The sequence below is a fragment of the Amblyomma americanum genome, chromosome 1 (genome assembly GCF_052857255.1).
Source record: "Amblyomma americanum isolate KBUSLIRL-KWMA chromosome 1, ASM5285725v1, whole genome shotgun sequence".
In the NCBI taxonomy this organism is placed as follows: domain Eukaryota; kingdom Metazoa; phylum Arthropoda; class Arachnida; order Ixodida; family Ixodidae; genus Amblyomma; species Amblyomma americanum.
The window spans coordinates 105,418,818-105,439,014 of record NC_135497.1 but is presented as its reverse complement, the minus strand read 5'-3'; the positions used below and the strand labels follow the sequence as shown (position 1 = coordinate 105,439,014).

General features: G+C 42.0%; 1 protein-coding gene across 1 annotated transcript in view; it reads right to left on the bottom strand.

Moving 5' to 3' along the window:
• Gmd (GDP-mannose 4,6 dehydratase) overlaps positions 1-20,197 on the bottom strand; it is a 45,583-nt gene that overhangs the window by 13,185 nt on the left and 12,201 nt on the right. The window contains exons 6-9 of the mRNA XM_077646434.1: positions 18,163-18,267; positions 17,960-18,087; positions 12,345-12,463; positions 141-237 (exon numbers count right to left, since the gene is read on the bottom strand). Of these exons, the coding sequence (XP_077502560.1) occupies positions 141-237; positions 12,345-12,463; positions 17,960-18,087; positions 18,163-18,267 (449 nt within the window). The remainder of the gene's footprint in view (positions 1-140; positions 238-12,344; positions 12,464-17,959; positions 18,088-18,162; positions 18,268-20,197) is intronic.

The window sequence follows — 20,197 nt, the reverse complement described above, 5'->3', positions numbered from 1 at the left end:
CTTTCAGCCAGCAGCTAATATCGAGACGCGGCAGGAAGTGTCAGTAAACAATTGAACAATAAGAACACCTCGGCCTCAAAAATAAACAATTGGATTCCTTCAACCTCGCGTTCCTTTGCCATACATTCAAATAAACTCACCACTTCTGCTGGCCGAAAATACTTAGGGTTGACCTTGACTCGAACAGTGCCAGATTCTTTTTCTTTTCCAACTTCACCAAGGCCTGAACCTTCCCACCTGCAACAAAATTAGATGAAAATTAATATTAATTTGTAACTTATGTATCGCAAATCTAATATTGCTCACAAGGAACAACACAACAGAAACCATCAATCTGCATGTAAAACAAGAAACAAAAAAATCTGAGTAATCATAGAAATGGAATGTTTACAAGAGCCGCAGCTATGATACATTGTTGCGATATTATTAAGTTATGCTTTTTAATGAAAAAGCTCTACTAGGCTATGTCAGCACCGCAAGTGTCTGCAAAATGTGTCATCGGATGTGACGTCAGCAGTCATGATCTGAAGAGTGTCATGGTGAAGTATATAAACTCAATGATTAAACAATACTGGGCTAAAGTCATTAGTCACCAATAGTAGTCATTAATTAACAACCCCAAATAACAATCCCAATCAGCAACAGTAATCAATGGCACTAAATGACATCAATTAATAAGTAATTACTTGGGTTAGTTAATGGGAATAATTAGTGAGACCATGCGACGCCATAAGCGTGTGACATCATCCCTAAATCTGATGACGTCTAAGCATCAGAGTACAGCAACAAAAAAATACACATCGTCGAGTGGTAGCATCAGAGATAGAAGAATGGTGGTTGGATCTTAACGGAGTGGGTAAGTAGGTGTACAAAGGCGTCGACTAGGAGCCACCAACATCGCGGAAAACACTAATGCTTTCGCATTTTTCCAATGCAGTCTCTGCAGTGATCTCTAAAGGGCGGCCCACAAGGAGCGTTTTTCTTGCGGAAAACTGGCGAACGGCCGCCCGGCGGCCTGCGTCCAGCCGCCGATCAAGCCAGGCTAGATATGTTCGCCCGGCGGTCAGCCGCTGGCCAGAAGCGGCCAACGTGAGCAATCACCGCAGACCAATCAGGGCACGACCTCATCTGACTTCCGCCCGCTTCTACAACATGGCTGCGCCTGTCGAAGCGGGGAGCAGGGCGCCTTCGCTTCAACATGAACTCATGGTTGCCGCTACACTCTGCCTCACGTTCACGGCAAACAAAACTCGCACGATGCTTTCGCTTTGTCTGAAGATGCCCACACCACAAACTTTTAGCGATGAAACGCGCCAGATTTTTAGAATGCTTTTGAATTTCCAAAGCTGCTAGGCTTAGCCCCTACGCGACGGTTGACGTAGGGAAGCGCAGGAGGATCAAACAGGTAATTTTGGTTCGGTAAGGGGTCACAAAGACTAATTCGTCCTCTTTGTCGTCAATGAATAAATAATAGCTTCATTGTAAATGCAAAGCTGTACTTTTATGCATTTTGCTAAGCATATAGAGTCACGCCGTTTCTAGCAGTACTCAATTTCGCTTCAATACTGAAATCCTAGCGGCAGCGGTATGGCGACAGCCGCCCGTTTTCCCTCGCTTGTGGTGCTGCACGGCGGCAGTGCGTCGGTGGTTCACTGCGCCGCTCAAAATCCCCAGTGCAAGTTCGCTCCACGTGCGTCGCCCGTAAGTTTTCTCATGACGATTCTATGCTGCTATACAGGCATCGATTTCGACAAATGGGTAAAGCTTTTTTTCCACGAAATGAATATGGGAGACAATCGACACCGCCTTTGATGCTTGCGTACCTTGAATACACTATGATCCGTATGAGGTCTACCAGTGGCTTATTGGCAGTACAAACAGTTGCACGTAATTACACAGCATTTCATACAGCTTTAATCACTGAGGCATAGTCACCTATGGTGACATGCTCTGAATAATTCTTAGGGGCTTATAGTGGTAAGGCTATGACGCCTCTAGTAGTAATGACATTTGTAACCATATGACCTAGGGCTTTATATTTTACATCCCAGCAGATCCCATTGAAAGTACCCATCACAGCTGTCAGTGCAAAAGTAATCTCAGGGTGCTGCATGGACCAGTGTGGCCATCTGCCAGAAAGAAGACTAGTTACTCAAGAAGCAGCGGCGTGGAACCTTTGCACCACAGCTCAAGTGCTTCGCACTAACTGAAGTGAAAAGTATTTCATTAGGCTTTAAAAACACTCACATAGCCTAGTCTTATTCTATTAGTCTCATCTTTGCCCAACAGGTGGAAATACTTGTCCACAGACCTGCACAGTCCAATATTCCGAGTAGCACTGCCACGCATCTAAAATTCAGTTAAAAAGGCCACTGACAAATTTTGTTAGTCCTTATCACACAACACAATTTATCCAGCATTCACAGCGAACAGACTTTACAGGACCTAAATAAATTGCTCATAGGAACTGCAGTGAGCATTTTCACCCTTGTGAACTTTAGTTTTCATTTGCAAATATTTTTTAACATTCCAACTGGGGAGTTCTTGATAATGTCTTACAAGCCACTGAGAAGACTACATAAATCCTTCCATGAAGCATTCTCTGTACCCCATTTGGAAATTTATTCAAGCTCAGTTAGTCAATGGAGTACTTGGCTGCCATAATTCTTGTTTCTAAACATTTGCTGTAGCTTGACATCATAAATTAGCATTGTGCTCATTCTCCTCTGAAAAAGAACAGCCATAAAGGAGCATATACGACCAATAAAATCAAAAGTCAATACGCATAATGATGTGCTGTGACACAGTTCCAAATGCTCTTCAGGTTTAAAGACATTTAAATAGGTTAAACTAAAGTTTTGCAGGCAGCATAAAGCAATAATTTTGGCTCACAATGCAACAGCATTCCCAGTCTGTGCGCATTAATTACAATGTTGAAACACGCTGAGCCTCCCTTGAAATCCTTTATTTCCACTGCCCCAGCTCAAGTGCTTCAGTACCGATGGCAGATGCAGGGGTTAGCAAAATCTTTTCCTTCCTCTATTATTATTTTAACAAAACCACTTACTACTACTACTACTTTAGCAGGTTCAGAGAGAACAAGAGCAGGTCTGAGTAAGTTCAAGTATATAGTCGCCACTTCTCATAGGAGGTAATTGTTGTTAAAAGAATTAGACAAGCTCTTTATCTCATTTCAACAAATAATTCATTATCCTATAGTGATATTGTGGAGTTAACCCCTTAAGGAACCATACTATTTCCGAAATCCGTATCAAAATGGTCTTTTCTTTTCCTTTCAGGAACTGGTAATATCTATACAGGGTGTTTAACCTAGGACTAAACAATTTTTAAAAATAGGCTTTTGGAATCAGAAGACCACTTTTTTCAACATATAGCATTGTAAGTGGTCTAGTACATAAGAACAGAGCTAATACATGCTAACTACCAGGCTGGTTAACTAATATTGAATAGTTAATTTCTTAACTACTACTGTTAGTTTTTTTTATTGAGAGGCGTATAGCCCACCCCAAATAATATCTGTACCAGTTTTTAGAATTTCAGAAACGCAGTTACCCTCGGCACTGTGGCCAAATAAATTCTGGCTACATCGTGCAAAATACATGCGCTTTCGAGAAGCTTGCAGGCAAAGCAACCTCTCCAGTGCACATAACTCATCGAGACTGCAAAAATTTGTTAAATATCCCCAGGTGGTCGAAATTATTCTGGAACCCTCCACTACAGCACCTCTTTCTTCCTTTCTTCTCTTAGCCCCTCCTTTGAACAGCCTGTCCACCAAGATGCTACAGATACAGCTCTATTTCCTTTCCTCAAAAACCAATTTTCATTTCCACAGCGCTGAGGGCAGCCACATTGTCGAAGTTCTAAAAACTGATATGGATATTCACTTACAGTGCGCTACACACCTCTCAATAATTAAAGAGCCTAACTGTAATAGTAAAAAAGTTAACTATTCAATATTAGTTAACCAACATGCCAGTTACGTCTTAGCTGTATTCTGATGCCGAAAAAACCGCTCTTATAACTCAAAAAGCCTATTTTTGAAAATTGTGTAAAGTGTTAGGTGAAACACCCTGTATGTATGCATATATATATATATATATATATATATATATATATATATATATATATATATATATATAAAACGTGTATAACAAAGTAACAACATGACTAAAAATAAGCATTTTTTTTCCTGAATGTAATCTGCTTAAAAATGTCACTGATTTTGCCTTGCGGAAAATTTCTTTTGCTGGCGACGATTTTCGCCAAAGTTGTGCTTTCACTGTACACGTTAGTCAGCAAGGTCCCCGCATTTAGTTGGAATACTTCCCACGCTTCTTTGACGGACACGGTGGGGCCATGTTGTCCACAATCCGAGTGTGCACCACACCGCTCATTGAATGCACGCAAAGATAAGGCACTTTTCCTTCAAAGCGGCGGAACCGCCGGACACAATCACAAAACGGCGAACAGATGTAACTTCGTGAAGACTGAGCTCCACTCAGTCAACGCGGTCAGAGCAACTTAAGTGACGAAACGGCGAATGGCGAACGTATGAGACCCACCCCGGTGGCTCAGTGTTTAGGTCGCTCGGCTACTGATCCGGAATACCCGGGTTTGAACCCAACTGCAGTAGCCGCGTTTCATTGGAGGCGAAACACAAAGGCGCCCATGTGCTGTGCGATGTCGGTGCACATTAAAGATCCCCAGGTGGTCAAAATTATTTCCGAGCCCAACACTACGGCACCTCATTCTTACTTTCTTCTCTCAGTCCCTCCTTTATACCTTCTCTTAATGTGCGGTTCAGGTGTCCCCCGAGATGTGAGATAGCTACTGCACAATTTTCTTCACCCAACAACCAATTTTCAGCGAATGGTACAAGCGATAGCAGCTCGCGACAACATCGGTACAGTGTACTAGAATGTTTTGAGTGGCGCGACCAGCCGCCGCGAAGAGGGCCGCTGAGCGTGGAAGTTGGCGGTGGCGCTGCAGTCAACCGCACTTGAATGAGTCTTTGCGGTCAGCCTGCCGTTTGCTGCCGCGCACGGAAGTCGCTGCGTAATGCCCACGTGATGTTCAAATTAATGCATCATTCCTCTTTAGTAAAATGAATTATGCTAACGGTCCGTGACCTCGCACACCCCATAAAAAAACTCCAAAACGATGCATAGCAGTAAGTGAAATGCCTGGAAATTTACACAGGAGCTCCCTCCCCTTTGTACATCCGCAATCTTGTTTAGTTTGCACGACGGTGCCACATGGAATTACGTAACAGCCTAGCGGAATGCAGTGACTGCAATGTTGTTGCCTTAATGACATGGCACACACCCACGACGGTGAATAGGCCAGGGTTCGGCTAGGAGCGTGCCGCGGTCGCATGGACCGCTTTCGTTGTCGTCTTTTAGCACACACAGTTCTTTAGAAGGGCGAGCTAGTGGACTTACTTGCAGCATCAGTACAAGTAGAGCCTTTGTAAAAAATTTAGAGCCGACGTGGTTCGCTTCCGAGCCACACTGCATAGCTCGTAATGCATTTCCAGCGTTCCATATCTCCTGGAGGTAAGATTTTGGTCTCGTTACCTCCAATGGGCTGAACGGCCAAAAGTTCTACAGGAGCCCCACTATACGTCCTAGAAGCAAACCTCGTGAGCTCTGGGCTCTTGACAAAGGCTGTACCTAGTAAAAGTGCAGTTCTAGTTCATGTATCTAATGCCAACTTTCCACTTGAGAGAACCGCCAATAATAGATCAAGCAAACTTTGTGCATGGCAACCCAGTCGTAAGGCAGCAGTAGCCGCCCCCGCCCTCCCCTCCCCCACTTAAAAACAACACGAATATGCATGACATAACCAATTTTATTTACATATACTGTGCCCCACTCAGTTCTCAACAAAATCTTGCATCTCAATTTTCTACACACGGCTCAACATTAAATGCTGCTGTGCTTTCCTTCGGGCGAAGTCACGAGACTTGTTGAGACCTTTGACAAAAAAATGTATTCTAGTCACAAGATGTCAAATTTGAGGTGAGCTCCTTGAAGTGCTGATCGCATCTAATACGGTTCATGCCTGTCTTGTTCAGAAGAGCAAGCACATCCATGATGCTGTCGTGATGCAGTCCTCCAGAGCTAAAACATCCTGTGAAAACGTCCTCGGCTGACTGACAAACTTGAAGGGGCTCAATGCGGGGTAGAGCAAGCCACCAAAATCGCAAGCTTTTGTAAATGTGGCAGCATTCAAATTTTTGGCATCGGGAGCTGGTAACAGAAGCTGATCCATGCACACACGACATTTTGTTTTCAAGATACACTTTCTTGCAACATACCCTGCAATATAGTAAGTAAGCCTTGAATCACTCCTCTGATTGTTATAAGAATGTTATGTCTTAGCTTCTTTGTTGTTAAGAGCTCTTTCTGCTTCAAGATTATCCATGTTGATCAGCATATCAATAAGTTTCTGCTGCTTGTGAGAACCTGCCGCCTGCTGGTCCTTGACTAATAGAAGCGAGCTAACCATAACCTCAGGCACATTTGACCAAGCAACGCTCTACCAGATTGTAATAATTTAGGCAGTTGATGGTTATTAGGAATTGCTGTGGGCTTAAGTGGGCCAGTTCGAGCATATCCCTTCTTGCACCCTGGCGCGTAGCAGTGATTTAGCCGTCGCTTGGGAGGCATCACAGGCGAAGAGCAGGCCAGCAGAGATTCCTCGATAGCAATAACTGCCAGAAGCAGGCACAACAACCATTCGCAGCACGCAAGGCTCTTCAAGTGTGTGTGACGACAGTGCCACTGCAACTTTCTACACAAGCAGGAGCTGCGGCTAACAATAGAACCGGTCTCTGCTCCTTCCACTCAAAACATTTTAGTACACTCTAAGATCGGCGACAAAAGCAAGTTGACGGCGATGACAATCCGACTGCCACCTTGAAGTGTCAGAAATTGCAGGGACCTCTACTGGCAAAAATGAGGTACCGAAAGTATGTCAAGCCAATCCAACTGCAGTGTAAATCCATCTCAATCCAAGATGGCACCTTTTGCACTGGCGAAAAGCTGATCAGATGGCCGATTTTGGCCAGCAGGCGACTGAAATTAGTCCGAAAAATATAACTTTTGGACTTCTGAAGTCCGAAATATCCTACAAGTCCGAATTACCTGTTGGCTACTGTAAATTTGGTGGAAGGCCTAAAGTGGTGTATAGTGCCTAAAAATTGTTTTAAGAGGTGTTATATATAAAAGACGAAGCCAGGTGGCCTCAACCACAGTCCTTGCTTGAGCAAGAAAGGCGAGGCGTCTAGCAGCTATGGCTATGCTCAGTATTCTCCTCAGCAATGAGGAGGTGCTAAGGTTACTTTGAATAAGAGATCTCTCGTAAGAAGCCTACACAAGTTAAAAATTTAAAAACCCTATCCAATGAAAACATGCAGTGATCACCTAAAAATATTGAAGGGTGCATTGGTATTTTAAATGTGCAGGGAAGTGCTGTCACTGCTGTCGTCTTTGCGAGTCCAATCTGGGGCATATGATTAATGTGTGGACCACTGAGATGTGGGCTCCACATCTCTTGCATTGTGGTGCCAGAATATCCTTTAAAAGATGTGAGTGTGTGATGTATGTATGTCCTATCCTTAGTCTACAAAGAGCAACTTCCTTCAATCTATTTTGTTTTTCTGTGGCATACCTCCCAATCCTTGGTTTTACTGTGTGCAGTTTGTTGTCTGTTCATCCCAATCCTGCAACCGCTCTTTGCTGAGTGCAGTCCTAATATGTGGCATAGAAAATAAGAAAAAAAAAAGACTTTTCCGCGCTGCCAAGCATAGGCCGAGCACTTCAGCATGGAATAAATACTACTACGCAGCCGAAAAAGCTTAACGAGCGGCCATTTGCGACGCAAAGCACTCTTTTTTCTGAAATGATTTGCCTAACATCCTACATCACAGCCCAGAAAAATTTTGGAAAATAATACACCCCCAACAGCCCTATGAAGTTATTCTCACTACCGAATGTGATGAGATAATCACAGGTGCTAACAGTGCTGCCATGTTCAATCACGCATTTTCATCTGTATTTACGAAGGATACCGGCATACTTCCTGCGTCTGCCCTTCCCAGAAACATAACGAATAACATGCCAGCTATAGCGTTCTATGTTGATGGTATCGTTTCCCAAATTCAAAATATTAAACTCTCATCATCAGCCGGCATCGATGAAATCAACTCGAAAGTGTTAAAGAATATCAAACATACCTCTGCAAAATTTTTGTGCCTCATATTTTCGCAGTCATTGTCTACAGGTATTTTGCCTCAGGACTGGGAGGTGGGAAAGGTCGTTCCCGTCTACAAATCAGGTAATAAAAATTCCCCTTTGAATTACCGTCCCATCTCACTAACCAGCGTGCCGTGCAAGATCATGGAACATGTCATATACTCACAAATCATGAACTTCTTAGACACTAGGAACTTCTTTCACCATTCACAACATGGATTTAGGAAAGGATTTTCATGTGAAACACAGTTGGCACTTTTGTACATGACCTGCATGCAAATCTTGACTGTAACATCCAGACTGACGCTGTATTTTTAGATTACACTAAAGCATTCGATAAAGTATCCCACCGACGCTTGCTGCAAAAACTCTCCCTCCTAAATTTACGCCCTCATGTCTTAAGATGGTTAGAACAGTTTCTTACTAATCGTACTCAATCTGTGCTCATAAACAGCCAGACGTCTAGCCCCCCTACCCGTAACCTCAGGTGTCCCACAAGGATCTGTCCTGGGTCCTCTTCTTTTCTTAATATACATTAACGATTTACCCTTGCATGTGTCTTCCTTAATCCGCTTATTTGCTGACGACTGCTTCATTTATCGCACAGTAACTAACATCCCAGACCAAAACGCTCATCAGACTGACCTTAACAGTGTACAAGAATGGTGCGATCAGTGGTTAATGACTCTTAACCCTAACAAATGTAAGCTCATGTCATTCACCCGAAGTCTTAGGCCTTTTCGTTCTACTTACACAATAGACAACCAACCAAAAGATTTTGTGCTAACATTTAAGTACCTAGGCATCACAGTATCAACTAACCTATCCTGGAATGCGCACATTTCCAACAGCATTTTATCGGCCAACAAAAAACTAGGTTTCCTCAAACGCCACATACGCCATGCACCAAAAGACTTGAAAACTACTAGCATATAAGTCACTGATAAGACCTAAACTTGAATATGCATCCGCCATCTGCGATCCCCATCAAAACTATCTGAAGGCTAACCCCGAATGCGTTCAAAATCTCGCTGTTAGATTCATTCATTCCGCATACTCATACGACATCAGTGTATCGTCTCTGAAAGCTGAAATTAACTTGTCACTTCTTTCCCACCACCGGCGCATTGCTAGCCTCTGCCTTTTTCACAAATTCTTCAACAGTTCATCGCACGAAGCACCGTACATCGTACACCGCATGCACATATCTCAGCGCACTGGTCATCCGCTTCAAGTTGTCCGTCCACGCTCCCGTACTACTGTATTCTCGGCCTCCCTGTTTGCCCGGGCAGCATCTGATTGGAACGGCCTTCCCCACCAAGTCGCAGCCATTACCTGTCCATCAAGATTCCACCAAGAGCTAACGCAGCTGATGTTAGATTAGAACCTCATGTTATATCCGTAGTCCCACCCCTTATGTAATACCCCTGAATAGGGGTCTTTAATAAACTGAACTGAACTGAGCTGAGGTCCTGGTATGGAAGTTGTTTTATATCCAACCTACTCAGTTTGGCACCTGATGCTGCAAGCCTATCAGCTTCATTTCCATCTATTCCACAGTGACCGGGTACCCCACATGCTGTAACTTTAAGGTTCAATGTGCGTGCAGACATAAGGCATTTCAAGAGGGAATTCATTACAGGGTTTTTACAGGGCTTCCCAGAAGACAGGGCCATAACCATACATAAGGAATCTGAGTAAATAACAGAGCTTGAGACTTTCTTTTCCAGAATTAACCTAACAGCCAACAGAATACCACGGCATTCCGTAGTAAATATGCTTGTGTGTCTACTCATTGTTTTTGTTTTGGAAAACATACAGCTGTGAACTGCACATGAAACTGAGGAGGTCTTGGAGTCATCTATGTAAAACTCTGTGCACTGATACTCTGCTTGCCGGGTCAGGAAATGCTGTTTTATGCCAACTGGTGACCCATTCTTGCCAACCTCACAAAAAGATGCATCGCAGTCAACTGGATACACTTTCCAGGTTGCAACTGTGTCAATAGAAGTCACCAGAATATTGGTAACTGGTATGTTCATGTCTTGGACAACTGTGGCGGCTCTCATGGGTAAAGGTGGGGTTTCAGACGGTTGGTTTGAAAAGAGCAGTGCACTGGTTGGGTTTCACAATAGTGCGTTGCATGGGTAGTCAGCATGAGATAATACCTTCGTAGCGTACGTTATACTTGTGTACTTCCGCTGTCATCCAAGTGACCATCGGTCCACCTCAATGTACAAACTGGCAATTGGACTTGTGTGGAAAGCACCAGTAGCCAACCACAGACCCAGGTGATACACAGTGTCAAGCATTTTTAAGGTGCTTTTCCATGCTGACTTGTACACTATAGAGCCGTAGTCTAAGACTCAGCAGGCAGTCTCGATCTGTACCCCAAGACTTGTGTGACAGGATCTTTAGAACGCTTAATGTGTGTAATGAATGCAACCTTTTCGTCGACCATCAAGCCAAGAAATATGTGCTCTTTTTGGACAGCAATACTCTGCCCACTAAATGTGATGTTAGGTTTAGGTCTGACACCACGTTGTTTTGTGAAGAGTACACTGACTGTCTTTTCAGTGTGGAATTTAAATCCATTTTCGCCTGCCCACTTTGATACTTTGTTTACTCCTAGCTGAATTTGCTGCTCACGGATGGACAAATTACATGACTTGTAACTTATTTGTACATCGTCGAATGAATGAATGAACCCATTTTGACTATGAAAGAGTGCAGCTAAGAATGCTGCCTTGAGGGACACCATACTCTTGTGTAAACTGCTTGGATAATGAATTCTCTACATGGACCTTGAATGTTCATTCAGACAGGTAACTCTGAATGGTGGCCAGCATATTCCCTGAGACCCCAAAGACGAGCAGGTCACGGACTATACCATAGCGCCATGTGGTAATGTATGCTTTTTCTAGATCAAAGAAAACAGATAAACAGTGCTGTTTATGCACAAAAGTGTCCCTTACGTAATATTTGAAGGCAACGAGCTGGTCAGTGGTTGACCGGTTAGCCCTAAATCCAGCTTGGTGCTGGTCAAGAAGACCGCTGAATTCAAGAAAAAGCACAAGGCAACGATTGATTCAAATTAAAATTCTGCTACCCTAGCTTTTCACAAGTGTGCCAGTGCTCAAAGCAGGAAACTACACATGTGACTTTATGACACCACCTACACGAGGTGCACACGTTTCCTTTTCGGAAACGTTTCCCATTACTGTCCCTCTTCAGGCAGCATCCATCTTCTTGTTCTTCTGATGCAATGTCAAAACAGTCATCAGTATCGTCGTACTCTTCACTTGAGGAACAAAAGATATTCATGATATTTGTCACTGTCACTGCAATCTGTGGCATCACCGCTTTCATGCTCCACTATGTTCTGGTGTGCAATGAAAAATAACGAAGTTTACGGAAAAAAAAATGGCATCCTTTCAGAACCCATGCAACCATTTTTAGACAAGACTAAAAAACAGCGTTGGATAAGCTCTACTCTCCTTTAAAAAAAAAACAAAAACAAACTGATGCAGAGTGCTAGAAAATACACGATGAGCTGCATAAGCAAAAAATGATCGCAGGCTTATGACAAGCATGGCTCATCAAAGTCCACTAGGGTGTTAAATTAAGTTTTTGAGACACTTTCCTCTAGTGCAGATTTTGTGCTACATAACCTACTACCGTGCAGGTGCTTGGCGATGCTGAATACTCTGAGCTGATCACATTTTGAATAGCCTCATGAAATCCAACAATATGAAAAAAAAAGGACTTTACATTGCATTTCTGAGCACTACGTGCCATGCTCATGTGGGACCTGGCTCACAGCAACCTGTCCACCCGATGAATGTGTTCACACACCACACTCAAGAAGTTGGGCAGTATTCCTTCACTGCCCACACAACACTATACAGTTCCTTACCAGGGTAAAATGTAGCCCATTTATAACCGTAAGGTTGACAACACAGCTTCTACTGACACATACCACTTCACAAATGGGATGGGAAGCTAAAATCTTAAAATCAGAAATGACACGGGTGCGAGGACAGTGAGAATGCTGCAAAAGCTTACACGATGGTTCGGCCAACATGCTTGAAGGCCACTTCAACAAACTCCCGGACACTGTGGTATTCCCCGGTGGCAATAACAAAATCATTGGGCTCTTTCTCTTGAAGCATCAGCCACATAGCCTGAAAAAAAGAAATTAAATATACATTTTATTACAATAAGAGCATTGCTTTCCTACAGTCAATGTAACATTCTGCCTTTCACAAACCAGAAGACTTCTGCAAAGAACCCAGCCATACAAACATCCACACAAGCACATAGTTTAAGCTGGCACAATAGCTGAGAGTTTCCCAAACGCACATGAAAGCATGTGTATTTTTCATAATGCAAACAAACTGAATTCATTCAACCTCATTAAGATATGTGAAATTGGTCTGAAGTCATGCAAAAATCTATTAATGGGTGCTTTCAAAATTTCCCCAAGAATGCATCTTTTTTTGTATACATAAGTAACTCTTAAGTTTAGTGATCGTGCATAAAACAAGCACAGCACCAAAGATTTTTATGTCCTCTATGTGCAAAACTGCAAATTGTGGGGTTTAGCGTCCCAAAACAACACACGGATTGCAAAGGACACTGTAGAGGAGGGCTCCAGATTAATTTAAACAACCCGGGGTTCTTTAAAGTACACTGACATCACACTGCATACGGACGTTTTTGTATTTCGCCACCACTGAAATATGGCTGCCACAACCGGGATCAAACCTGTGGCACTGGGAACAGCAGTCGAATGACAAAGGCACCGAGTAACTGTTACAGATCCACTCATCTGTGCACTCTTACATTTAAAGGAAATACTTAAGTCTAGGTGAACGGAGAGACCAGTATCCTATTACTGCAAATATGTCATTTTTACCAATGATGGCCCTTGAATAAGCAAAAAAAAATATGTAAAACTGAATATATGTAGCAGCACCCCTCACAGAACGCAGCAACTATGCCCCATTAAGCAAATTCTCTGCTAGCTATGCTTAGTTCATCACTTATGTACAACATCCTTGACAGGAAGAAAGCAGCACGGCGAGTGCTGTCAAGATACAGGAATGTAAAGCGTCACTTTACATTCATGATTTTCAAAAAATGACTACCACTTTGCAGCAGTATTCCAAATCACTAGAAAGAGGATCGGTGCAATTAAATCACTGTTGTATGCTGTATAGCATGACACGTTCTTGGAAAAATTATGATGTCATAATTTCACAGCAAAAATAAATATTAGGAGTGCTGCTATGTGGTGTTGGCACTAAAATGAGATAGAAAAGATAACACTAAATCATGAGCTCTTTGATGCCAGCAACACGGAGAGATGAGTGCTTTGGGAACAGGAAATTTCTGTTCTCGAAGGAACAAACAGGAAGTTTGTGCACCCTGCTTATGTCTTTTGCATCTCCTTTTGTCCTTGTTCTTCGTAGTACAGTTTTGCTTGTCCATTGTCGTGAACAAATTAGCTCTCAAAAATGTTCTGTTTAAAACAGTGGCATCTACACACTGCAAGTGTCCATAGAAAATAAAAATGACTCGAGTAATGTATATACACAATTTGCCTGACATCACTGCCAGTGAGCTCATAAGGCAGAAAGGAAAGGCCGACAGTTGAATTGAATTGAACTGAATTGAAAATTTATTTCTCCACACACATTACAGTGGAAAAAGGGGACACTGGGCAAAAAGCTGCATAATGCAGCTTGAAGTAGCACCCAGTGCCCCATGAATACAACGACAGCAGTGTGTTTCGCGAACATCAGGCTGAAGTTGAGCTGAATATCCCCATCAAAACAAACAAAGAAAAAGGACAACAATAGTGTAACTCTGACCGCGTACACAACAGAGATGCACATAAACAATAGGAACAATAGACAATATAATACACCAAACCTATTTACATTAATGCCACAATAGATTCGAAAATGCACATGACAGATAATAACTGTTTCTTTGAGATGTCTTCTATACAAACATTATTCTCTGCCAATGTGTTGAGGTAATTTCCTAGGTTATAGGATAAGGACTGTTTACGGTATAAAGTACGGCAAAAGGGTAGAAGCCAAGGTAAAAGACATCGGGTATTGTACACTGGTGTGTATTGATGTAGATTAAAGGCTGCAAGGAACAGTTGATTGTTTGTTTTAACTGCATTTTTGTATGCACATAACAATATGAACGGGCACAATATATCAAGACAAAATACCATATTGTTTAAAGTAAGGAAACGCATGGGAATGCCATGGTACATTTGCAATCAATCTGACAGCACGCTTCTGAGCAACTAAGATCTTGTGTTTGTTATGTTTCGTTGTGGTACCCCAGACACTTATACAGTAGGTAATGATTGGAAGTAAGTATGCATTATATATAAGAATCTTTATCTTTGTTGGAAGTGTGTATCTATGTCGACACAGGGCACCATTGACTCGGTTCATTTTCTTGCGGATAGTGTGTATATGTTTGTCCCAACTCAGGGTTTCCGTGAGCACCACACCAAGGCATTTTATAGTGTCTACAATTTCAATTCTAGTGTCACCCAGCATGAGGTCAAAACTCATTGAGATAGGCTTATTCTTTGGACGGAAGATAATGGCATTAGTTTTCTTACCATTTACTCTTCAGCAATTCTTTCTCGACCATTCGCACAAACATTCTAAAAAGTGGTTTCCATACAGTAATAGATTTCTTTCATTATCACCGGGCAAAAGGATTGTGAGATCATCGGCGTAAGCTATTAAAGTCACAGGTAAGGGCATGTAAAATATATCATTAATATAGATATTGAAGAGTAAGGGGCCTAAAATGCTGCCCTGTGGGACTCCAGAAAAAATAGGTTTTAATGTTGACGATGTGCGGTCATTTACAACCATTTGCATGCGGTTTTCTAGGTAGGATTCCATTAAGGATAAACCTATTCCTCTGATTCCATAATGGAGTAGCTTATGCAGTAGTAGATGATGGTGGACTAAGTCAAACGCCTTTGTAAAATCAATATAAATTCCAAGAACGATTTTTCGGTCCCCAAAAGAATCTATGATCAGTTCCTTTTGTTTATTAAGCGCGATCTCTGTTGACCTCCCTTGCCTGAATCCGTATTGACAGTCAGAAGGCATGGAGTGTTTTCCTAAAAATTTGGTTATTCTGGTATAAATAATTTTTTCTAGGCCCTTGGATAGTACAGGAAGAACTGAAATGGGTCTATAATTGGACAGTTCTGTTTTCGCACCACCCTTATATATAGCCACAACCTTAGCGATTTTCATTTGGTTTGGAAAAGTTCCGGTGGAAAGAGCAAGATTGTAAATGCCTACCAGTACCGGTGCGAGTAAGTTAATCACATACTTAAAAGGCCTGATTTGCCGTCTTTGTCCTCTGCTTTACTAGTTTTTAGGTTTGTGAATACCGTTATTATTTCGTGCTCTGTTACAGGCTCAAAAAACATCGACTCAGGAACACTTGGCGTTTGATAATCATACCCTGTGGCACCAGTAAAAGGACCGCAAAGGTCCTTTGTGAAATTAACAAAAAAACTGTTTAGTTCATTTGAAAGCTCTTCGCCCTTAATAAGTTTACCATCCCTTATGATACTATCAATTGCAGTCTTTGTATTAAAATTCAAAATTTTATTCAGATGATCCCACGGTTTAAAAGTTTCGCTGGGCGATCTAGAAAACTTTTTAGTAAAGTATGCAAGCTTTGCGTTGCGTAGCTCCTTGTTGAGGAGGTTGCGGAATTTTTTATACTGTTTCAGTTTTGCGAGATCCCTAGACTTCAGAAATTGCCCGTACAGCCTCTGCTTTTGCTTTATTTTGCGCAGTAACTCTTCGGTGACCCATGGCTTTTTTGCTCTACGTTTACGGCTACATACTAGTGGGAAACACCTGTCGTAAACTGCCTTTAGTTTAGTTAACAGAGTATCATATGCTTTGTTAACTTCCTGGAGACATTCAACATCCTCCCATGTTATCTCACTAACGCCCATATAAAAACGCTCAAGAGTGCTGTTGTCTATTCTTCTATAGTATGACGCAGTCCTTTCTGGTATCGGAGAAGAACAGTGGTCTGGAATGAAGGCAAACACAGGAAGGTGGTCGCTGACGTCGGACAGAATTGTTCCAGCATGCGTGTTTGTTTTATCGATGTTAGTGATGATGAGGTCAATTGACGTTGCAGTCGTACAGGTGATACGCGTTGGCACATCAATAAGATTGCAAAAACCGCAACTGTCGAGCATTGTGAGGAGCTCTTCTTGTGAAGCAGAAACAGTTATCATATCACCATTAATATCACCACCGATAAATAACGTAATCTCATTCAATGACACATGGTCAAAAAGAATTTCTAGGGCACGTAGCAATGTATCAAAATTTCCATTGGGTGGACGATACAGCACACTATACATGCATTTCCCGCTTTCTACTGTTAAAATCTCGTAGTCTGGCGTAGATTCTGTAAAACTGCTATTTGCATCGACATTGCGGGATTTCAGAGCCTGTATTGAAACACCACCGCCCCTGCGACCACATCTGTTGAGAACAAATTGACTATAATCATTTAGGTTTAGATAATTGGATTCATCGTGGTACCACGTTTCCGTGAGCATGATCACATCAAAAGAAAAGTCAAGAGACTCAATGACGCTATTTCTTCACTTTTGTTATTTGCAGAACGACAATTCAAATGAAAAACTTTGGTGCAACCCGGGTCAGTATTGCAGGCTAGCTCATTTAAGGCTAAGGAGGAAAGGAGATGGTGAGAAGCCATCTGGAAGCAAACAAACGAAAATGTACTGATGGATTCTTAGCTCAATTGATTTTGGCTATATCATCCATAGTGTTGATCTTGAGCAATGTGCTGTTCTCGTACTGACGCGCGTAGATCTGGCCATTGCGTACCCAGACAAACTTCCAACTCTTCTCCTTTTTCCTGCCAATCGCTTTGCCAAGTAGTCGCTTCCGCTCTGGGCACAAATGTTCATTGACGTAGACCAAGTCTTTAGTTTGGTTTAGTTTATGGGGGTTTAACATCCCAAAGCGACTCTGGCTATGAGAGACGCCGTAGTGAAGGGCTCCGGAAATTTCGACCACCTGGAATTCTTTAACGTGCACTGACATCGCACAGTACGCGGGCCTCTAGAATTTCGCCTCCACCAAAATTCGACCGCCGCAGCCGGGATCGAACCCGCGTCTTTCGGGCCAGCAGCCGAGCGCCATAACCACTCAGCCACCGCGGCGGCTACCAAGTCTTTAGTCTGAAACCCAATACCTTCGCAGATCAACCTGGCCTTTCGCGCCTTTTCAAGAACGGCATCTCGTTTCCGCCTGCTTAAGTTAATTCCTTGATGCCACAGATTTGTTGCCTATAATCCTTTGTGTACTGCTTAATTGTTTTGCCCACATTAAATCCCAGTAAGATACTTATTCAATACCAACTAATATATCAAACTGCTTAACAGCCTCCTAAATATGCAAAAGTTTGTTTATACATTGCATTCATGCTAACACCTGTAAGATAAGTAGCAATGCAAAGTCCATAGCATTGAAATATTCCTACATTCTATCTGAAATATACCTAAGTCTAACTCAGTGAACCCATTAGTCACAATAAGAAAAAAATACCAAAGGAAGCCTCACCTCAACATAATCCTTTGCATGGCCCCAATCACGCTTTGAGTCCAGGTTGCCAAGCTCAAAACATTCCAATTGGCCCAAATGGATCTTTGCAACAGACCTACTAATTTTCCTCGTCACAAATGTCTCCCCTTGAAAATAAACACAACACCGACTGTTATCAAAAAGTTCAAGTCAACATCTATCACTTGAGCAGCAAAGCTTACCTCTCCTTGGACTCTCATGATTGAAGAGTATGCCATTTACAGCAAACATCTTGTAGGCTTCCCTGTAGTTGACAACGATCCAGTACCCATACAGTTTTGCAACACCTTTAGAGGTACAAGAAAAGTAAAACAGCAGAAAATTATTGACATTAAAGCAGGTGAAACAATATAATACAAGGTATAAGTGATCTTAAAATGAACTTGCTACATTAATGACCTGAAACAACAGATCTACCTGTAACAATGCTACATACACCTGGACCATGGGAAATGCCATAGCGGAGGGCTCCAGATTAATATGAATGAACCACCTGAGGCTTCCTAGTATACGCCAAAACCACCCTTCCAAACTTAATTAAAGATGACAAAAATTTTAGAACTTTGCAAGAGAAAAAAACAAACTTGTCAACCACATTTTTCACAATGACAAATTCATAATAATCCAAGACAAATTGCTCATTTGCATTTTCAGTTTTCTCTGTTTTGATTTATCGTCCTGACGTAGCAAGCCCCCTGAATTTTTCAAATGCTTCTGTTATTTCACAACACAAAGGCAGGGTTAGCATGCTCATCAGGTTGAACACTAAATTTCCGTCCAAGTCCAAACCAGATGGAATGCCTGATGCTTTCCTTTAACGTTGTGCAGAGAAATTGGCTAAACTTCTCTTAGTCATTTTTCAGGCATCAGTACAATTTGCCGTATTGCCACTGGACTGGAAGCGTGCATGGCCTTTACCAATTTAAAAAAAAAGAGCCTCTCTTTCTGTTGATAACTGCCGCCCAATTTATAAATTACCTTCTTGCAAAGTGCTAGAACGTACAGTTGCCACTTACATTCCTAACTTCCTAGATGAGCATAACACCTTATCATTTCAGCTAGGTTTAAGAAGGGTTTCTCCACCATCACTCTGCCCTCAATGGTTGTTCACTTCCTCACTTCGGTTCTTGACAAAGCAGGCCAGGTGGATTTATTATTTTTAGATTTCAGTAGTAATGCTTTCGACCATCTGCCTAAATCTAAAATTTCAAACACTGGGACTTCACAATTTTCTTATCTCCTGGGTCTGCTTACCTAACCGACAATGCTCACTATGTTAGCATTAATGAGCACAGTTTGCATAGCTTATCAGTTATGTCAGAAATACGACAGGGAAACATTATGGGGCCCCTTCCAGTTTTTGATATTTTGTAATGACATTGTAGAATTTATAGCTGAACCCTCAAAAAGTTGTTTATTTGCTGACAATTGCTTTTTTTTCAATGCAATTAACTCAGAAAATGATCAACTTTAATTAAACTTACTGTTCCATTTTTAAGTGACCGGACTACCAAGTGGGGTATAAAATTAAACTTTCTTCGTGTCACTAGGAAAAAAAACGTCCTTCAGTTCTCATATGCCACTCCAGGACAATAATCTCACAGAGGTTAATAAGTATGAATACTAGGGAGTGAACATAAGTGACTTGTGCTAGAGTTTCACTTTGGCCTTCTGCAAACTCTGTTCATTATATCGTAAGTACAAAGACATGGCACCTCAAGTTAAATACCTAGCATATACTTCTCTGATATGTCCGAAAGTAAAATTTGCTTGCAACATCGGGACCCGTTCTCTAAAAAAATTGACACATTATAAAGAATTCAGTGCTTTATACATTCTAAGTACGGTCGCACCAATTACATATGTGCTGTTATCGCATCCAACCAAATTCACACCCTCCAATCAAGATGCATGTTCCCACTCCTAAAATTTTTGTACCCAGTACAACCGTCAACTAGCTTTAGACCCCAGCCCATATTTAATGCCACTCACTACAAGGCAGACGCAACACAAGTTTGCTTCTTTTGGCACCTTAATTTGTCAGGAAAAATATATCCAAATGATTCCTTTCCACCCCGAACTACACCGGATTGTAATGACCTACCTGGTGATTGTATTCAATCTCCAAGTTTGACAGAAGCACACAATTTAAAGAGGAGGAAGTGTTAACAGTAAATCTATGTTTGCTTTTTCTTATTTTGCTTCTATATCATGTGT